Source organism: Castanea sativa, chromosome 8, assembly GCF_040712315.1.
Source record: "Castanea sativa cultivar Marrone di Chiusa Pesio chromosome 8, ASM4071231v1".
Classification (NCBI taxonomy): Eukaryota; Viridiplantae; Streptophyta; class Magnoliopsida; order Fagales; family Fagaceae; genus Castanea; species Castanea sativa.
In genome coordinates, this window is record NC_134020.1 from 1,106,186 (window position 1) to 1,128,197 (window position 22,012).

Genomic DNA, 22,012 nt, shown 5'->3' on the forward strand with positions numbered 1-22,012 from the left:
AAAGGTCCAGAGAGCATAATTTGAGAATGAACCCTTCTAAATGTGCCTTTGGGGTATCATCAGGGAAATTTTTGGTGTGATTAATGCCAAAGGGCATTCAAAAGGTTGATACAAGAGTTTTGTTGATACAAGAGTTTTCTTTAGCTCTCAACTTGTGAAGTGAAGATAAGGAGGCATGAACAGAGGGTCCTGCCTTCTTTAAGTCCCTCAATGCGATGACACGGCTTTTTAGCCGTCCGACATTGAAACTTAAGCCTTCAGCCTCACTTAGTGTGGAAAAGAAGTCATCAAAGGGGAGAGTAAGACAATCCTCTTTGCCTTTGGATTGCAGTTGGGACACTACAAGCCCAATTTGCCCTAAAAGAAAGCCCCTAAGAGACAGTGTTCGCTTGTCAGTATCCCTCATCATCTCAGGATATTTTGAGAGCAGTTGAGAACATGTTGCTCTCAAGTCGGGAGAAAGCAATGAGAGTAGCGGATCAGAGTTTGTCTTGGTGCTTTCACTCTCTTTTGGAAGTGGCTTTTGTAAAGTCCTCTTTCTCCTGAGGATTGTCGATATACACCCAATTTGAATACTCCCTTTAAGCGTTGGATTCTATCTCCTCATCAGAAGTCACTTCCTGCATAGATACCTTTTGTGCTGAAGGAATGACTTTTGTTTTGGTTTGAGTCCAAGGAATAGATTCTGTAACCTGTCAAAGGTCAAATGGGAGAAAGGAAAAAGGAAGTTACCTACGCCAAGAGAAGACATTACAAGAGCAAAATTATGATGGATGGGAAAATGTGTACCTTAGGTTTCTTTGCAGAAGAAGCTTTCACATTTTTCTTCCTCCTCCTAGTGCCTGAAAGTTTGGCTTTGGTAGAGAGTTTCAAAGTCAAATCACCTTAAAAGATAAGTGGGACATCCACCCGTTAGGCCTCACTCTCTCCGAAATTCCTAACACGTTCCCTAATATCAGACCACCATGACTTGAACCTGAGTGAAGGTAGTCCAGCTCTGGATGGGGAAGTAAAAGGGATTTTGGAACCTAATACCAATATCTTGATAAGGTTTTCCCTTTTAAAGCCTAAGGATGCTACTACAACAAGCAGGGCTAAAGGTAGAAAGATGCCCCGATACACCTTGGTCAAAACCAAATTGGCGGACAAAGCTAGGAGGATTGTAAGCTTGGGTTTCGTAGTCTTCTTGAAAACGTGCCTGGAGATGTCCACCCTCCAAAGGAGAATAGGGTCTGGCTGTCCAATCACTGGGGTCATCCAATACTTTGCTAAGAAAGCTGTCTAAAGACACCTGATGAAAGCAAACTATATTTTTACATATGTTTTTTGTGTTCAAGGAATACAAAAATGGAAAGGGGGATTTATATGATTTGGCCCTTGTGCCCTATCACCTCTTTCCTATATTAAAAAATAAATAAATAAATAAACAAACAACACAAACACAAACAAAACAAAACAAAATACTAACTATCTTTTATAAAAAAATTAAATAAATAAAACATCCTACAACCTAAGCCAATAATATGGCTTACATATAAAACAAAAAGAACAAAAAGCTACAGGATTGATGGCGAGCAAATCAAGGAGACCGAGGCACATAAGCATCTGTATCATCCCCAGAATCCTCTTGAGGGTAGCCTGGAGCCAGATACTCCATCTCCTCTTCATCCTCTTCTTCTTCCTCCTCTTTGCCTTCATCATCCCTTGAATCAAAGTCATTAGAGGAATCTGACTTCTCCAAGTTAGAGGCGCCTGAAATGCTACACTCAGAGCCTAATTGAGAAGGCCTATGCCTTCTCCTGCGCCTGGGGAGAGATGCCATGAAGGCATTGAACTCTGCCTCTTCAGTTTCTTCTTCAGCCTTCAGCCGAAGTTCTTCAGAGTCCTCTTCATCCTCGCTCCAATTCCAAGGATGAACCTCTTCCAGAATGAAGACTTGGGGAGGCAAGGGGAATATCAGAAAAGGGAGAGAAGGAAGTACAGGACTTGGTGGTGGTAGGGGAATGTTGGTGCTTGGGGAGCCTAAAGTATCCTCAAAAGAACTTTAGCTGTGTTTTAGGGAGTAAGAACCAGCAAAAGAAAAGTTTGACATTTTTTGTTGCTAAGGTTTTCTCTGAGAAAAGATATGAAGATACAGAAGGGATGAATAATAAAGAGGTCTTTCCTTTTATAAATCACTAACTGCAGATAAGTAAAGAGACATGGCATTTATGAGGAGTAATGTCTATCTGTCAAAATGCGAGAAACGAAGAAACGCCAAAACGGCTAGAAACACCCTTGTAGGCAACATGTCCATGTTCAAACGTCATAAGGTATAATTGTTTAAGCATTAATGCCTGAAACGATGTGACTATCAAAGGCCTTAGCCATTAAACGCCATTAACAGTCAAAGGGCTAATGTACAATACACCAGTCAAAGCATAGGAGAGTGTCAATGTGGCTGGATTTGGACCTTACACGTGGAATGGCTGTGAGCAAGGGAGAGGAAATGTTGGCTGCAAGATATTATCTTTAGCCCGTGCCAAAGGTGTGACTGCCTTAGGAAGGAAGTAAGATATGCATCTGACATGGATACTCAAGTACTCATTTCAGCACCTCTGATGTCCTTCTCATTGCTCAAGAATTGTTCACTATGCAGTGGCAAAGTCACCTACCCTTGTGGCACAGTGTTGACATTGGCGTTCTCTCTCTTCCACCTCTGATGTCCTTCTCATTGCTCAAGAATTGTTCACTATGCAGTGGCAAAGTCACCTACCCTTGTGGCACAGTGTTGACATTGGCGTTCTCTCTCTTCCAGCCACCAAATACCACCAAATAGTACCTTAGTTGTAGTAAGGTCCAAAATAAAAAAATGATGACTTGACACCTGTCTTTGTACTCAGCAATATTCCTCACCCTATAAAAGGGACATGCAGCTAGACTATTAGGGCAAGAACCCAAGTAGATATTTTGAGAAAAGAGTAGAAAGTTGATAAGGAAGTAAGGTAGAAAACAAGGTCTCTCTTTTGAGGATGAACATCCTTATTGTACGAGAGATATCCTTTTTCCCATACAATACAAAAGCTTAATAGAGCAAGAATGATTCTCTCTTGCTCGAACCGTGGTTTTTCATCCCTTTCTTAGGGTTTTCCACATACATTCTTTGTCTACTTTACATTCTTGCAATTACTTTCTTTTTCACTAGACATTATGATGTCAAAGCTTGTATTTTTGTCACTTGTGAGCTTTTTCATTGAGATGTATTGTTAGATGGCTTCTCTACTCTCTCATATAAGTTCAAATCTAACTTGCACGTACAAATGGTTGAAATAAAGATGTTAGACCCTTAATGAAGACAAGTTGTATGACTATGTATGTTCACCTTTCAATTTTTCCTTTTAGGAATAAGCGGTTTTGACACCTCCAATCCCTGGTCTTCATGCTGTACCATAATATTGACATGAAAAACCATGCTGATTAAATTTTAGTGGAAATTACACTTTACCACCTTAAATTATACCGCAAATTACACTTTGCAGTTTGTACCCTAAACTATGACTTATGTTGCACTTTGCACCATGCCATCAATTCTTCCATTATCTTGGACGATATCATGTGAAAAGACCCAACTGCCCCTCTTCTCAATCCTTTAAAAACACATGAAAAATTACACTTTACCACCCTAAATTATACTCTCAATTATACCTTACAACCTATACATTGGTTTTCCATCTAAGATAACGGCAGAATTAATGGCGGGATGCAAAGTGTAACACATATTATAGTTTAGGGTGCTAACTATGCATTCTGAAAGTTTAGGGTGCAAAGTGTAATTTGGGGTATAATTTAGGGTGGTAAAGTGAAATTACGCCCTAGTTTTCACCTCATGTAAGTCGAGTTGTACAAAAATTGCTCCATCATTGTTGCGTTTTATTTTCAGTGCTGCCTGAGCTTGGTTATAACAATCAATGGATTTTTCCATGCTTTGCTTATCGTTGCAGATGGTTTAGGAACCAAAATCAATGATGAAGGGATTAATTACTACAACAATCTTATTAATGCTCTTCTTGAAAAAGGTATTAATCTATAGTTGATTTCCTTTTAGTTGCACCAACAATGCGTAATTGACAGCATTGTTCCTGCAGGTATCCAGCCTTGTATAACTTTGTACCATTGGGATCTTCCTTTGCATCTTCACGAGACAATGGGAGGGTGGTTGAATAAGCAAATTGTGTAAGTATTGTCATAATGAAATTATTAGTTTTCAGAAATCTTGATATAAACAGTTTCTTTCATGTTGATTAATATTTTTTATCATTTCAGTTGAATGCATCCAGTAGTTCTAAATATATTCAAAATCATAAACGTGCTGACCTGAATTTACACTTTCTTTGTTGATCATGGCTTTCTTATTGGTGTATCTCTTCTTGATGGAAATCAAGATTAAATAATTGAGAACTTGAATTGGAATTACATTAAAATTAAGAATCAAAGCTGGAATTACAGAGGAAATAACTGGAGAAACATAGTTTCTGTCCAAGTCTGAAACTAAGTTAAAAGTTACGTCAAAAACTGATTCTACTCTTACATAGCAAGTCTATTTATAATCTTTAACTACTAGCGAATAAGCTAGCTAATAGTTACATGTAGGCAGGCTATCACAACATAGGTCAAAGCTGAAATAATGAGGATATATGGCAAATCTAAGAAGTCAAAATAAGGCTGCCTGCCTGCTGTAAGAGGTCAGAAATGGTGGCTGGTTGTTTTGGCTTAGGAGTAGAGTGGCTGATTGACAGTCCTAAGAGTAGAGGGGGAGTTGGTTGGCTGGACTAAGGTAGAGGGTGACTACATCATACTCCCCTCCATAAAGGAAACTTGCCCTCAAGTTTCAGATAGAAAATAAGGCTTCAAGTGCTTCACATTGAAGGCATTAGAAATGCTTAGATGAGGGGGTAGTTGGATTGTGTAGGCATTGTCATTGATTTTAGTCAACACTTTGAATGGACCTACTTTCCTTGCTCCCAACTTGGAATAGGAGCCTTGAGGACACCTTTCCTTTAGTTAAAATTGCCCATATGAGGTCCCCTTCCTAGAAAATTAATCTCCTTCGATGAATATCAGCAACAGCCTTGTAGTTAGTATTGGAATGTTCAACTCTCTCCTTGACTTGTGCATGGGTTTTTGTTGCTCTTATATTCTCCTTCTTAGAAAGTGGCAAGGGTGCCAAATCTAAGACACTCAAAGGTTTATTCCCATACAAAACTTCAAAAGGAGATGTGTTAATACTCCGATTAAGAGAACAGTTGTAACCAAATTCAGCCAAAGGAAGGATACTTTCCCAATTCCTTGGATTTTCATCAATCAAGCATCTTAAGAGATTCCTAAGACTTTGGTTGACAACTTCAGTTTGACCATCCATTTGAGGGTGAAAAGAAGCGCTAAAGCTCAATTCAGTTCCTATCTTGTGCCATAGAGTTCGCCAAAAAATGAGAAAGAAATTTAGCATCCTTGTCAGAAACAATAAAGAGGGGCACACCATGAAGCTTCTAGACTTATTTGAAAATAAAACAGCCACATTGGAAGCATCCAAAGTCTTCTTGCATGGGATGAAGTGCGCTGTCTTGGAGAAACGATCCACTACCACCATGATTGAAATCATTCTTTCGTTGTGCAGGTGGAAGGCCAAGAACAAAATCCATACTAATACATTCCCATGGTTTATTAGGCACTGGAAGAGGCAAATACAGACCTGCATTAGTGACTGTACCCTTTTTTTTTTTTTTTGACAAACTTAGCAGCTTTGAACATGCCGCTCAACATCTTTAGTCATTCCTGGCCAAAAGTAGTCTTGTTTAAGGGAATATATGGTCTTTGATTTGCCAAAATGCCCCAAATTATGTTGTTCAACAATCATCAACTCTCTTAGAGAACATTTAGACACATAATTTTAGCCCTTTGAAAAGAAATCCATCCTTCAACCAAAAGTCAGACTTGGCAGGTTGCTGTTCCGGCTGCAATTGTTGGTACAGATTACCAAAATGTGGGTCATCTTGGTAATTCATAGGCAGAATACCTAAGTTTTGCTTCGTTCAACTTCTCACTAAAGAATGCTATGGGCTATCCTTCTTGGCTAAGTACACACCAATTCCAACTCCTGATGCATCACAATTAAGCTTAAATATCTTGTCAAAATTGGGCAAGGCAAGGATAGGAGCTTCGGTTAACTTCCTCTTTAAAAGTTGGAAGCTTTCTTGGGCTTCATCAAATTAAACAAAGGACTTTTTTTTGAGACAATTGGTGAGAGGTGCTGCAATGGTGCTAAAACTACTAATAAACCTTCTATAAAAGATAGCAAGACCATGGAAACTCCTCACCTCATGCACACTAGAAGGTGTAGGCCAATCAACAATTGCCTTAACCTTGTTTTCATCCATGAACACTCCTTTGGAAGACACAACATACCCCAAGAACACCACTTGATCCATCCCAAAGCTACACTTTTTCATATTACCATAAAACTTTTCTCTCCTCAAAACGTTAAGCAGAAGCTGTAAATGCACCAAGTGAGCCTCCAAACAGCGGCTATACACCAAATATTATCAAAACACGCCACAACACAAATCCCTAATAGTGGTTGCAACATTGTGTCATCACCCCCATGAAAGTGCTAGGTGCATTCATAACAAGCCATTCAAATAATCCATGATGCATCTTGAAGGCCATCTTCCATTCATCTCCCAGGCGAATTCTAATTTGCTGATACCCACTTCGTAAATCAACCTTGGAAAACATCTTTGAACCTACCAAGCAATCTAGCATGTCATCTAATCTAGGAATCGGAAAATGATACTTGATTGTGATCTTGTTAATAGCTCTACTGGATACACACATCCTCCAAGAGCCATCCTTCTTAGGAGTTAAGAGAGTGGGTACTGCAAGGGTTAATACTAGCCAGAATGTAGCCTCTATCAAGAAGCTCTTGAACTTGTTTTTGCAACTCTTCCTTCTCCTTTGGAGCCATACGATATGCTGCTTTGTTTGGAAGAGGTGCTCTCGGTACCAAATTAATGGCATGTTGAATGTCTCGCATAGGAGGTAAGTCGGGAGGCAACTCATGGGGTACACATCACCATATTGCTGTAATAACTCAGTGGCAGCACTAGGAACATCAATTCCATCCACTGTGTTGACTAGAATTAATGCCAAAATGTAGCTACTATCTCGACTTTCTTGAATGAAGCTTTTAGAAACTAGAGGATGTAGAGGATTTAGAAGTCACCTTTTCCTTCATTGGCATCAAAGTAAATTGTTGATTGTCTTTGCTTAAGGTATAGATGTTCTTCCCATCATGCATCATTTGGCGATCACATTGCCAAGGTCTTCCAAGAAGGATATGGCATGCCTCCATTGGTACTACGTCACACCAAACTTCATCAAAATATTTATTCTGGATAGAAAATGACACCAAGCAACGCTTCGTTACTTTCACCTCATTACCTTTCTTGAACCAAGAGAGTTTGTAGGGATGTGGGTGATCTTGAGTGGCAAGCTTCAACTTATCAACCACCTCTTAAGAGACCACATTTTCACAACTTCCCCCATCAATGATCATATTACAAACTCTTCCTCCAATGCTGCAAGTTATATAAAAAATATTGGTTCTCAACCAATCTTCTTTGGAATTGAATTTAGGAGCAAGAAGAGTCTTCCTCATCACAAGTGTCAAGCCCTCTTCTTCTTCAAAATCACTACCAACCTCATTTGAAGGTTGATCAAAAATGGGTTCTCCATCTTCATGTTCAAGCTCTTTTACTTCCTCCAACATAATAGCCTTCTTCCTACAATCCGAAGATCTATGCACGGCTCTCTACACTTGAAACATTTGAAAGTACCCACTTGCTGCTGTCTACCCCCGCCAACAGTGGCTGTTGGTGAAATGAGTCCGCATACTCCTCTGCGCTTCCTTCTTGCTTAAGATTGTGTAGGTCTTTGTAGAGTGATTGGGTGTAGTTGAAAGGAAGAAATTGCTCACAGATCTTTTACTTCATCTTCTCCCAACTCTTGATCTTGACTTTACCACTTCTTTGGCGAGAAATTTGCAATCGTTCCCACCAAGCGAAAGCTCTCCCTTTAAGGCGAATAGCGACTAGCTTCACCTTCTTTTCATCCATAACTTCATAATGATCAAACACCCTCTCAATGGTGTTAAGCCAATCTACAAAGTCTTCCGGTTTGAGACTCCCATGAAATTCTGGAATTTCAACCTTGAAGTTGTAGTCAAGCCTTGGCTCATTTCTTTCCACGAAAGGCCTACCCCTTGGAGGAACTCCAAAAGGGTTTTCAAAATGAGAATGAGAGTCATCAGACTCGTTGGTAGCCTCATGAGGCTGCTGCACCACCTCCGTAAGTGATGCAACTTGTCTCCTTAATTCAGCAATCTCATCTCCTCTCCTTATATTTTGATTCCATCCACCATTCCTCCCCACAGGAAGGTTGGCTTCAACTCCTTCCCCAACATCCATATGATTCCCCCCTATTCCACCTCTCCTTCCTCTCCTTCTTTGGGCCATTAAAAACTTCACAATCTTTGAAAAAAATTGTAAATAGCTGCAACAGCACAAGTGATCAAATTTGTGATATTTGCAGCAGCAATACAGATTTGATTGGCACAAGGAACCTAAATCTGAATTCTAGTATCTTGAATGGAGGGAGAAAAAAAAAAAAGAAACACAGGGAAATCTAGGACTCAAATGATCTAATTGGTAGGGAAAAAGAGGACCAGATCTGTGCTCTGATACCAAATGATGGAAATCAAGATCAAATAATTGAGAACTTGAATTAGAACTGCATTAAAATTAAGAATCAAAGCTGGAATTACAGAGAAAATAACTGGAGAAACAGAGTTTCTGTCCAGGTCTGAAATTAAGTTAGAAGTTACATAAAAAACTGATTCTACTCTTACATAACAAGTCTATTTATAATCTTTAACTACTAGGGAATAACCTAGATAACAGTTACATCTAGGCAGGCTATCACAACATAAGTCAAAGCTGAATGAATGAGGATATATGGCAGATCTAAGAAGTCAAAATAAGGGGCTGCCTGCCTGCCCTAAGAGTTCAGAAATGGTGGCTGGTTGTTTTGGCTTTAGAGTAGAGGGTGGCTGGTTGACAGTCCTAAGAGTTGGGAGGGGGGGGGGGTTGGTTGGCTGGCCTAAGGTAGAGGGTGACTACATCACTTCTGACTTGTCTTTGATATATGTCAAGCTCAGAGAAGCTGAAAATCTTTGTGGTTAAAATTTCTGGCTTGAGGGAAGATGTTACCATCTAGAAACAGAAACATTTCTGCTTCTTTATGCTTTGTTTGGGAAAACATCTTACAGCTACAGAAACATGATGCTTTAAAGGGGATATGATAAATTTAGTAGGCATACTAAAAAACCTAGGATGTGTATGATGATTGTAGGAAATAAAGTAAAAATTTGTTATGCATAGGGAATATAAACTACAATTATCTTATCTTTGTGAAAAGAGATGCTTAACGTGCCACATGCAACCAATCAAGTATTGAATGGACACTTTTCTTTTCATAGTCTAAATAATGGCGAATGTGGTCTTCTTTGATTTATGCACAAGGAAGTAGTTATGCCTAATAACTATCAGTGAGCCACAGGACATGTGAGAAACCTTTTTATTTGATTACTATTTCTATTTTCTTTTGTTCTGCTTCTTTTTTTCCCCGGAAAATATGGTCAGATAAAAATTTCCTCAGTATTTTTCTTTATAGTACATGGAGGGAGGGAGAATCATGTAAAAGATTTAATATTAGCAATGGCATTAATGAGTTTCAGGAAACTTAGTACCAAATAAAGTTCATACACGTGCAGGGAGGGAGAATCATGTAAAAGATTTAATATTAGCAATGGCATTAATGAGTTTCAGGAAACTTAGTACCAAATAATGTACATACACGTGCATATATATATATATATACATACTAGCCGTAAACCCGTGCTACGCACGGGAGCCTACCTGTATGTGTAGTACACTAAAATAAATTAATGAAAGTCTCAAGGGATTAAGAAATTATAACAATTATAGCAATCTAATTAGACCACAATAAAAATGTGTGTGTGTGTGTGTGTGTGTGTGTTTTTAAATAAATTGTGTATACCTAAAATAAGATAGTGAATGTTATGTCAAAGTTGTTAAACTCTCCTTAAGACTTTATTGTTTCCCAAAACTATTTTTAAGGAAAGTTACTAAAAGCATTAGTCTTTGGTTCTAGTTCCATTTAGGAACCTGAAAATTTTGTTGTAATAGAGGTCCTTTTTTTGGTCTAGATTTTGTCTTTTTTGTTTCTTTTTGGTGCGGCAAATAAGCGTTATATCTTACTATAACCAAGTTATGAATTTAATCTTGGCTTCTATACTCCTTTTACAATAAGTTATGTCCTTTCTTTTTCTAGATATTCAAAAGTAAGCAATATAAAAAACTGTGCAATATGCAATTGTGATGATAAACAAGGTAAGGATTATAAGGTTCTATCCATAGTGGCAAAGGGTTAAAATAGAAAATTATAGAATATTTCATTTCTTAATAATAGACTAAATGAAAAGAACAGGTTGACTCCCATTTCAATTATTTTTATTAATTTTCATATTCAACCATCTCTAAGTAGTTCATTGGAGGAAAATGTCTTCTTTATATCATTGTTATTGATTCCGTTCCGTTCCGGTCGGAACGGCCGGAATTTTTCGTTCCGGTATGCAAACCGGTACCAGGATACCTATCGTTCCACCTCGGGCCAGATTTCGGGCCATTCCGGTCCATTCCGGCCGTTCCGGCCAATTCCGGCCGAGATGTGAATTCCGGCCGGTACATGATTTGGCCTATGGAAAAAAAAAAAAAAATTATTATTTGATGGCTAATATTATGTTATAAATTTTGTTGGCTTATTAGTTATTAGTTATTATGAGCTTATGTAATGAGTAATGACTTGTTATAAATCTTCTTATTATTTGATGTTGTATTGAGGTTTAAGACATAAGAGTTAAGACTAAATGTTTTGTATTATTTGATATTTAGTTATTGTCTTCTAAATCTTCTTATTGTGTGATGTTAAATAGATGTTATATTGATGTTTAAGACTTAAGAGTTAAGACTAAATGATTTGTATTATTTGAAATTTGATTATTTATTTATTAGAATTGACAATTTTATGTTTTACAATAATATATATAATTTAATTTTTAGGAACCCGAAACACTTTAAAACAGTACGCCGAAATCGGCCGGTACTGAAATATTCCATTCCACTGGACAAACCGAAACGGGGTCCGAAACGGTATTAATAACAATGCTTTATATATATAAGGCCACTTTTTAGACAAAAATAAAATTATGCATTTTGTGCAAAAAGAAATAAATAAATAAATAAAGGCACTTACTAATCATACACTGCTTTGTCAAATTTCAGGTAGCATCTAATCTATGGTCTATGCATATAAACAAATTTTTAAAGATATATTGGTATGAAAAACAATCATGGTGATTGTGAATGCTAAATATTGTCTTCCTTATCTTCCTCTATGACAAATATGGATACATGCAAAAGATTATTAGTATAACCATATTGGCCAACTCTCGGAGAAGGTATAACCATATTAGTATGTTGGAGGTGAATGGCGTTATCTATGACAACGAATCCGAGATGGCAGACCAAGCTGTACAGTTTTATAAAGAATTGTACAAGGAGACAGATGAGTGGAGGCCTTTTGTGGAAGGTTTGGAGTTTGATCAGATAGAGGGGTTGGAGAGGGACTGGCTTGAATGGAGGTTTGAACAGGAAGAGGTTCTTCGAGTTGTCAAAGAGATGGAAGGAGATAAAGCTTCAGGTCCTGATGGCTTCTCTTTGGCTTTCTATCACCATTGTTGGGGGAGTCATGGAAAGAGATGTCTTAGCCATGTTTGAAGAGTTCTATCAACACAGTAAGTTTGAAAAATCTCTTAATGCAACCTTCATAGCCTTAATCCCTAAGAAGAATGGTGCTTCCAATATTCGGGATTTTAAACCTATTAGCTTGGTGGGGAGTGTTTACAAGATTTTGGCCAAGGTGTTGGCAAACCACTTGAAAGAGGTTTTGGATCAGCTGATATCTGAGTCTCAGAACAGTTTTGTAGGTGGTAGACAGATTCTTGATTCAGTTCTCATTGCTAATGAGTGTGTTAATAGTAGGGTGAAGAGTAAGCTTCCGGGAGTTATTTGTAAATTAGATATTGAGAAAGCTTATGACCATGTGAACTGGGAGGCTCTGCTTGATTTGTTGAAGAGAATGGGATTTGGGGCGAGGTGGTGTAGGTGGATCCGCACATGCATTTCTACAGCCCAATTCTCTGTTTTGTTTAATGGGTCTCCAGCTGAATTTTTTGGAAGCTCGAGGGGATTGAGACAAGGGGACCCGCTTTCCCCCATGTTGTTTCTGGTTATGATGGAAATCCTTAGTAAGATGATGAAAAGAGCTGAAGGGGCTGGCTTGTTTCGAGGCTTTAGGGCTGATGGTAGACTAAGGGGGGGGGGGGGGTGGGCTTTGTGTAACGCATCTTTTGTTCGCGGATGATACGATTCTGTTTTGCGATGCTGATGAGGAGCAGATTCTGCATGTCCGAATGCTTCTTTTTTGTTTCCAGGCAGTGACAGGTTTAAAGGTTAATCCGTTGAAAAGTGAGATGGTTCCCATTGGGAAGGTTCCAAATGTCGATGTCCTGGTAGAGATTTTGGGATGCCGGATTAGGTCTTTGCCTATGACCTATCTTGGTATGCCATTGGGGGCGTCCTACAAGTCCCCTATTGTTTGGAATCCTATTCTGGAGAAAATTAAGCTTAAGCTGGCTGGCTAGAAGAAGTTATATTTGTCAAAAGGTGGAAGACTAACGTTGCTTAAAAGCACATTATCTAGTCTCTCCACCTATTATTTGTCTCTTTTTACCATCCCTACGCATGTGGCCAATAAAATTGAGAGGTTGCAAAGGGGTTTCTTGTGGGGGGACTCCAAGTTTCATTTGGTGGGATGGGACAAGGTGTGTGCACCTTTGAAATATGGTGGGTTAGGAGTAAGGAAATTGACTACTTTTAATAAAGCCTTACTAGGGAAGTGGTTATGGCGGTTTGGGATTGAGGAGACAAGGCTTTGGAGAAGGGTAGTAGCCCTCAAGTTTGGGGAAGAAAGGGGGGGGGGGGTTGGACATCCAAGCTAGGTAGAGGGGTGCATGGGTGTGTGGAGAAGCATCCGCATGGGATGGGAGGATTTTAGCAAGAACATTCGCTTTGAGGTAGGGGTGGGGGATAGAGTGAAGCTATGGACGGATCAATGGTGTGTGGATTCTTCTCTTCAATTGACTTTTCCGAGTGTGTTTGGGATTGCTTCCAATAAAGAGGCATCGGTGGCCTCTTCTCTTGAACGGTTGAGGATAGAGGAGCGGAGAAGCTGGAATGTTCACTTCACTCGAAGACCAAATGATTGGGAAATGGGTGGCGTGGATGATTTTTTCCGTACCTTGGGCTCTAATCTTCCTCCTATTTAGAACGGAGATCGTATGCGATGGAAGTTGACAAAGAATGGGGACTTTGATATTCGTTCATTTTACAATAAGTTGAGAATCCCTTTTCCCATTATGTTTCCTTGGAAAAGTGTTTGGAAGGTTAAGGCTCCTCAACGTGTTTCCTTCTTCGTGTGGACTGCTATATGGGATAGGATCCTTACAGGTGATAATTTGAGGGGTAGAGGGTTGGGTTTTGTAGACTGGTGTATCATGTGCCGCAGTAATGGGGAAACGGTGGATCATTTGTTACTACATTGTGGGAAGGCTCATCGGCTGTGGAGTTTGGTGTTTAGATATTTTGGATTTTGTTGCGGATACTCTATTCGGTTGGTGGAATTGGCCTGGAAAGCATTTGTCTAGCATTTGGAATTTAGCTCCATTATGCTTGATGTGGTGTTTTTGGAGGGAGCAAAATAGGAGGACATTTGAGGACATGGAAAGTTCAGATGACCAGCTTTTGGCCTCTTTTAGTGGCACTTTGTTTGACTGGTCTAGGGCTTGGGACTCACCTCTAGTGATTCTCTCCCTATATTCCTTAGCTCTCTTCTGCGTACTTAGTTTCTTTTCTTTTCTTTTTTTCTTTTTCTTTTCTTTTTTCTTTCACTCTTCCTTTTGTATTTTTCTCTCTGTCTTATGTTTTTCTGCATAAGGTAGTGTTCTTGAATATATATTTTTATTACCTATCAAAAAAAAAAAAATTTATTAGGTTATACATAATAGAAACTAAAACACCATTGGCTCCATTAATGTATTGAAAACTTATTGCTTTTTTTCTTTTTGAGAAACTTGAAAACTACTGGTGCTTCATTGGCAAAATTATACTGCACTAAAACGCCATCAAAATGCTATATAGTGCAATCAAAACAAAAGAGATAATTTATCAGTTACATTAGGATAAGGTTTTTACTTTTTATCCCTTTGAGGACAAAACCACATAACCTATTTATTGATTATCAAACTTACAATGGTATAAGACTATAAGTATTACATAACTAGGAGGTAGGACATGCCAACACAGCATCCAAATTGCATGTTCGATTATAGGCCTACACGTCTATCACCATGTGTATCTCTCCTACCCTTGCTCTGCTGATTGCCTTGGAATACAAATCGAATGTGGATCAGAATTGGAATCTGCATCCAATAAAACACAGCGTTGCCCTAAAGAGTTATACGAGTTCTGGAATTGAGACCACATCTTTCTCTGCATCTTTTTGGTTGGCGCTTGAGAGAAGGATGGGTCGGGTGTGGGGTTTGGCTGAGTTGAGGGAGGGGATGTGATCGAAGAGGGAGAAATAAAATCAAAATTTTTGTTTTTTTATTTAAATAATGCTGATGTGTAAAAATGTGGGAGCTTTAAAAAAAGTCAAAGCTAATTGTGACAATCAAGTTCTTTCCCTTAATTTTTCATTAATGGCTGAAAGTGATATATTGGGAGTTACTTTATTACCTTGGTAAATCAAATCTTTTTTATTTATTATTAGGCAGATATTTAATCAAAATCAAACTCCATGTTTTACATGATATATGCAAATTTAGAAAGTCTAACTCAAACTCCAATTAAAATATGTATGATGATAGATAAATCCTAAGCCCATCCGTTCACAGCCAAAATTTATCTAAAACACAATAAATAATTTATGTGGTTTTCATATACAACTATTATTAGATGTACCATTATTATAGGGTTTTGTTAAGTTGGGAGAGAGTTTTTTTAAGAGTGATTTAAAAAAAAAAAAAATGCTAACATGTAAAATTGTGGAGAGGTCAACCAAAAGTCAGAGGTTTTTGTTTTATATATATAGATAGATAGATAGATAGATAATGTACATACACATGCGCATACACACGTGCGTGCACACACACACACACATATATATTTATATAATACCCATACATTTATTGGATTGCTTTTTATTCCTTTTGTTTCATTTCTATTAACAATAAATCTGGTTTTCATGTTTGGCATTCAGAAAATATTTTGCAATCTATGCAGACACTTGCTTTGCAAGTTTTGGTGATAGAGTTAAAATCTGGATTACAATTAATGAGCCCCTTCAAACTGCTGTGAATGGATTTGATGTGGGGGGATTTGCTCCCGGAAGATGTCAAGGTTCTTCAATAGAACCATATTTGGCTGCACACCACCAGATCTTGGCCCATGCAGCAGCTGTTTCAATATACAGAAGCAAGTATAAGGTATACTGTTCAATTATGTATTAGTGATTGAGAACTTTGTCGTCTAAATAAGAGCTTAGTCTTCTTAGCGTTTCTCTTTATCAAGCTCTGTCTTCTCTTGAGCATTGTAATTTTGAGAGTTTGATTGTAATTCTCTCTGAGTACACCCCTGGTGTATTTAGTTTTTTTTTTTTATTATTAATAAAATTTTTTGTTTCTTGTCAAAATAGAATTAAGGTTTGTTATTATGTTCTGTAAATCATAACAATTAATATATTATGTCAAGAAAACTTAAGTAGTTTTTTTTGTTTTTTGCACCATCCAGGATTACAGCCATTATGGGTTATTACTTCTAATGGTTTCCAACCTTTTTTCCCTTATCTGCTCAGTTTTACTGCCTATTCAAAAGAATGTGAATAAATTCATAACAAATTAGAAGTGATTAGGAGGCTATGGTTTTCGGTTTATTTGGAGTATGTTGGGTTATGTCAAAGTCTGCTGTTGAGCTTCTTGCTTGCTGGCAAGGTCGATTTGGTCACCATCATAATGGATATATATGGATTGTTGATGTGGTGTATTTGGAAGGAAAGAAATAGTGGGTACTTTGAAGGTAGTGAGTGCTCTATGTCTGATCCCAAGTTATTTGTTTTTTAGAACCTTATTGGACTGGTTGTCAATGTGGAGACACCGTTCCTTTTCTTCAATTTTGGATTTACTTGATTTATGTGATTTTCATATTTGATTTGTACACCCCTGTATACTCCCTATGTACTTGGGATTCTCATTTTTTATATCAATAAATCTTTATTACTTATCAAATAAATAAATAAATAAATATATATATATATATATATTAAATGGAGGCATCTCCTCATCTCTCACCTATGCACCTATGGCTAATATCATAGACCAAGGTCATATGGTATTTTACCATTGACCTGGAACCTCATATTATTAAAGGATGCATCTTAGCTGGGTAAATAATGTAAAGTCACACCAAAGAGTTCCCAGACCAGTGTGTTATAATGTGGAAGACAAATGGTTTTGTCTTTCCAAAGTTTTATCATATATTGAATTTCATAAGTTGCCTGTACAGTTATTGTTTTTCTGGTCATGAATAAAATTGCCATTTGTGCTCTTTAATCATTAGAAGAATAACATCCCTTTTTTGCTCTTGCAATCCTTGTATTTATTCCAGGACAAGCAAGGGGGACAAGTAGGCTTGGTGCTAGACTGTGAGTGGGCAGAGGCTAATTCAGAAAAAAATGAAGATAAAGCTGCTGCAGCAAGACGTCTTGATTTTCAGCTTGGATGGTACTACCCTTTTGATCAATATTACGGTTAAACTCTTATCATTTAGTTTCTTGGTGATGTTGCATCTTAATTGAATATACATAGGATGCTTATGTTTACACCAATAAGAAACCACAGTTTATGGAAGTTCTTTTCATTAATTTGCATTAACTAAAACTTTTGGTTTAATTTTATGGTTTTAATTTTTATATGAAATGAAACATTATTTCCTTATCCAAATATATTAACTTGGATCTCCTAAGAAAACTTTGGGTCTTGTTCTTTTTAAGTACCTAAATAGCAATATTTATGTAAATTCTAAATTAATTAATGGGAAACAATGACCACTTTCCATTCCTCTCTCCCTCTCTCTCTCTCTCTCTCTCTCTCTCTCTCTCACACACACACAAATTAATAAATAAATAAAATAAAGTTGGCATTTGTGCATCAGACTAATAATGTGCTTGATGAATAAAGCTTGCTTAAGTCAATAAACATATGAGATCCTCACAACTTTGTTTGATCACTTCAATAATTATTAGTTTCATGTATTGTATTGTAAATCACTGGACTTGCAATGTTAAACAGCTACTTTGGGGAGAAACTGGGATGAGATATGTGAGGGTAAATGAGCCGAGCAGGAGTGTTGGGTTGTGGGCTGTGTCCCAGGACATATAGGAGCCCGAAGATGGTCAAAGGTTTAATAGGTATTGGGATCAATGAGCCGAGGACAAGGAAAGATAATAACAAACTGGTGATATCTCCCAAGGAGCCGAGCTTCCTCGGGAAAGTGTTGTGGAGGGTTAGAGCCCAGCCACCTTGAGAATGTTGTGCAAGAGGTAACCATTCTTTTGAGGATAAGCTTCAAGGGAAGAAGCCAGCAATAAAGGAATAAATATTAAGGAAGAAGGCTGCTACCACCACATTAAATTCTTTGCACCTAACCAACTGGCCGCATTTAAGTGGAAATGACACATGAATAGTGATATCTCAGTTTACAGTTACCCACAAAACTTCCAAGGGGTTTTTGATGGGACAAGCATCCAAGGGATTACATATAAGATCAACAAGTGGAAGGCTAGGATGAACGATGGAGGGACTATATAAGGGAAGGTCCCCATAAAGAAAGGGGGATGATCCGAAAGAGCAGAAAAAAATAAAATAAAATAAAATAAAAAGAAAAATAAAAGAAAAGAAAAGAGAACCTCTTGTACTTGGAAAAACTTGAGTGAATATAAAAACACTTCATCGTTGGACTTGACCCAAGAGTTTTATTTCCATTAAATTGTATCTTCTTGTATTTTTGCCATGAATCCATTCATTTGAGGCCCATACTTGAGTTGCTGAGACATTTTCCTGTAAAATCCACTCCATAACAAATATATTGGTTTGGGCTTGTTGGGCCATTATCCATCATTGGTGGGCTGAGAGTCTAATTCCAGTCCTTACAAGATATATATGAAAGGATTAGGTTACTAAAAATGACTCTTCAACCTCTTCAATGTCAATTTAAGTAAATTGGTTGAAATGACAAGATCAACCATGAGGATGACAAAATGTAGATATGCTAATTAATATGTATGTTTGGGATTATTGCATGTCTGTCATACATCATGCTAAAAATGCCATTTATCTCAGTTTTATATATAAATAACACTTTTTGGAAACATATTTAATCATAAATTTTGTGGAATACTCCACAAAATGTACAATCTAATGTTCATAGGTGTAGACATTGTAATTCTTTTATTAGAAAATAAAAAATAAACACCAAACTCTGGTCTGGTTTAACCCTTTTAATATATAGGAAATTATACTGAAAAATTCTTATATGAATTATATCTTTTTCAAAAATCAAAAATCAAGTTGTGTTCAAATAACACACAGATGTAATTGAATCTATTTGTAATAATTATAGAATATCTGAGTTTCACCAGTTGGATTCTTTTGCATGAGATTAGCGAAATTTTAGAACAATGGTAAGTTATATTAGACTGGGTTTCACCAGTTGCTCTCCCTGCTTTCAGTTACACTGTGTATGTTTGTCTTGAAATATATTTTGATCATTAAAAGATCCATTCTTCTTGCCCTTCAGATTATGAACTAGCTACAATTAATGCTGGCACAGGTATTTGCATCCAATATACTTTGGAGACTATCCTGAAGTTATGCAAGAAAGGCTTGGAGATCGGCTTCCCAAATTTTCAGAGGAAGAAAAGGATTTGCTTAGGAACTCAATCGACTTTGTTGGTCTGAATCACTATACATCAAGGTTTATTGCTCATGTACCAGATAGCCCTGAAGAAAGTGGTTTCTATAAAGCCCAAGAGATGGAGAGAATTGGTAAACGTTGATAATACGTAGTATTTCATGCTCATATTATTTTTAATGAGATCTTAGTATTTCATAGAAAAACTTATGTTGATGTCTAATGTTCTTGCTTTATCATCAGTTGAATGGGAAGGGGGTGAGAAAATTGGTGAGAAGGTATGGTTCCTCTCTCTCTCTTTCGCAGATACAGATCTTGCAGTGTTTGTGAGCATGCATATATCTTTAGATTGTCTCTGGTCTGCTGAAAGATTTTATGTGGCAGGCAGCATCAGAATGGCTTTATGTTGTTCCTTGGGGCATTCGGAAGGTTCTCAATTACATAGCACAGAGATACAATAATCCTCCAATATACGTGACTGAGAATGGTATAATGTGGACATTTACCATCAGAAGAAAAACGGTTTATATTTTCAATGGAGTTTCTTTGTAGAACTCCTATAGATGCACACATGGTTGCTAATTGGATATTTCTAGGTGACCTTGCTTTTCCAATTTGGTCAATTGGCTGGTCCAGAATAATAGAACCTTAAACACTCCCTTCTATATATTGAGATATGATCAAGAAATATTTTGGGCTGATAAGATCTCTATTTATTGGTGGAAAATTACTTAATGCATCCATGTTAGGTGTCCCTCAGATTATAATGCTAAAGGATATTTTTAATTATGCACACATACAGGTATGGATGATGAAGATAATGAAGCTTCTCCACTTCATGAGATGCTCAACGACAAATTGAGAGTTGTTTACTTCAAAAGATACCTTGCTGCTGTTGCTCAGGCAATCAAGTTGAGTTACTTCATTATATCATATTCTGTTTCAATTCCTGTCGAATAATAAACTGGTTCATTCATATTCTTCACTTGCAAGTACTTGGTAAATTGTGCACTAAGCCAATTATTTGATGCCTGCTAATTATGCCAATGTTTGTCTATGTGCATCCACCATTCATCTTTATTTTATCAGAACTAAGTAGTCAATTGATGAATCCTAAATTTTGAATCTGTGCTACCATTACATGCTAGAATAAATAAATAAATAGAAGGGGGTGTGGGCTAGAAGAAGTTTGGCCACTAATTGCCATTTGAATTTTGATATTGCAATGAAAATACTGACTAGTTAGAAATTAAAAATAGGTAAGCTAAATGCCTGTTTGGTTGTATTTTCATAAAAGAGATAAAACATTTTATAGGAGAATAAAAAAGAAACTCAGGAACATTATGTTTCAATGATTTTGTTTTTACTTAAACTGAAAATGAAACAAAAGAAAAGAAATATCATTTTGATTTGTGTTAAGTGGCTGTTTTCAAAACTATTTCTTGGGAAACGTGTTTGTAACACATTTTTGCACTGTTTTCTGTTTTCGTGAATTTTACTTTTAGAAACAGGAACCAAACAACCCCAAAAACTCTTCTAGGTACCTGAATACATGTACGGATTTGCAAGAACTTTTATCGACTACATTACACAAAATAGGTTCACTGGCTGGCTGTATTTCTTTTTTTTTTTTTTTTTTTTTTTTACCAGAGATAAATACAAATTTGCCTTTATAAAGTTAGCTTTCATCTTACACTACTTGTCTAAACAGAAACTCTTTTATGCTTTTTTGTATTGGTCAAACAAATGTGTTATAAAATCAATTATGTTTATTGGATTTCGTGGACAGGGATGGAGTAGATGTCAGGGGATATTTTGCATGGTCATTACTGGACAACTTTGAGTGGGCTCAAGGTTATACCAAGCGTTTTGGTTTGGTTTATGTTGATTACAAGAATGGGCTCTCTCGGCACCCAAAGTCTTCTGCTTATTGGTTCTTGCGGTTCTTGAAAGGTGGTGAAGGGAAAAATGGCAAGAAAGACTAATTGACTTGTGCCAGTCTTCAATTAATTTTTGGAGCATATATAAAAAGCCTGGTCTTACAAATTGTCTAAACCTATTTGTGCTTAATTAAAAGTGTTTGCAATTGAGTTTTTAGCCATAAAGGACTTTAGGATTGTAAACTTGTGATCTTCATACCCTGTCCAGCAAAAAGAGAAAGTTTGCCTCATATCCTATATCTTCATACCCTGTCCAGCAAAAAGAGAAAGTTTGCCTCATATCCTATATAAGTTATATCCTGTTTAGTACTAGTGATGGTATCCAAATCACATGTTGACCAACGTGCAAATTGTGTGGCTAAATGTATCTCCATAGAACTCTTAAGAGTCTTTTTGGGGGTGTGATGCAACTTCAGCCTATTTGAGTTTTTAACTTCTTTTTAGTACCATTTATAGGTTTCGTTGCCCTTTTTAGTATTATTTATAAGTCTCATTATATTATTCAGCTGACCTTTAACTTTTTTTTACAATACTTAAATAAAAAGTTTTCAATTTTACTAAAATAAACTATTTTCAAACAGATTATCTCTTTAGGTCATAGTGAATCATCAGTGAGGCAGAGCCTATATAATGCTGCATATCTTGATCCATGAATCAACTCACACCATTAGTCAAACATGAGCACGGTATGATGTATTAACCAAATTCACACCTCTGTAAACATAAAACGTTCAAGATTCTGCATATATACATCTCAACCCTCACCAATTGAGCTGACATGAAAAAGTCCGAAACCATCTTATCAGAACCGCA

At 37.1% G+C, this 22,012-nt stretch overlaps 1 protein-coding gene across 1 annotated transcript in view; it reads left to right on the forward strand.

Moving 5' to 3' along the window:
* LOC142607987 (beta-glucosidase 42) overlaps positions 1 to 21,429 on the forward strand; it is a 29,077-nt gene extending 7,648 nt beyond the window's left edge. The window contains exons 5-13 of the mRNA XM_075779680.1: positions 3,981 to 4,055; positions 4,125 to 4,212; positions 15,553 to 15,778; positions 16,956 to 17,071; positions 19,179 to 19,393; positions 19,503 to 19,537; positions 19,644 to 19,746; positions 20,062 to 20,170; positions 21,049 to 21,429. Coding sequence (XP_075635795.1) covers positions 3,981 to 4,055; positions 4,125 to 4,212; positions 15,553 to 15,778; positions 16,956 to 17,071; positions 19,179 to 19,393; positions 19,503 to 19,537; positions 19,644 to 19,746; positions 20,062 to 20,170; positions 21,049 to 21,244 — 1,163 coding nt within the window. The 3' untranslated portion in view covers positions 21,245 to 21,429. The remainder of the gene's footprint in view (positions 1 to 3,980; positions 4,056 to 4,124; positions 4,213 to 15,552; positions 15,779 to 16,955; positions 17,072 to 19,178; positions 19,394 to 19,502; positions 19,538 to 19,643; positions 19,747 to 20,061; positions 20,171 to 21,048) is intronic.
* Positions 21,430 to 22,012: the final 583 nt, after the last annotated feature.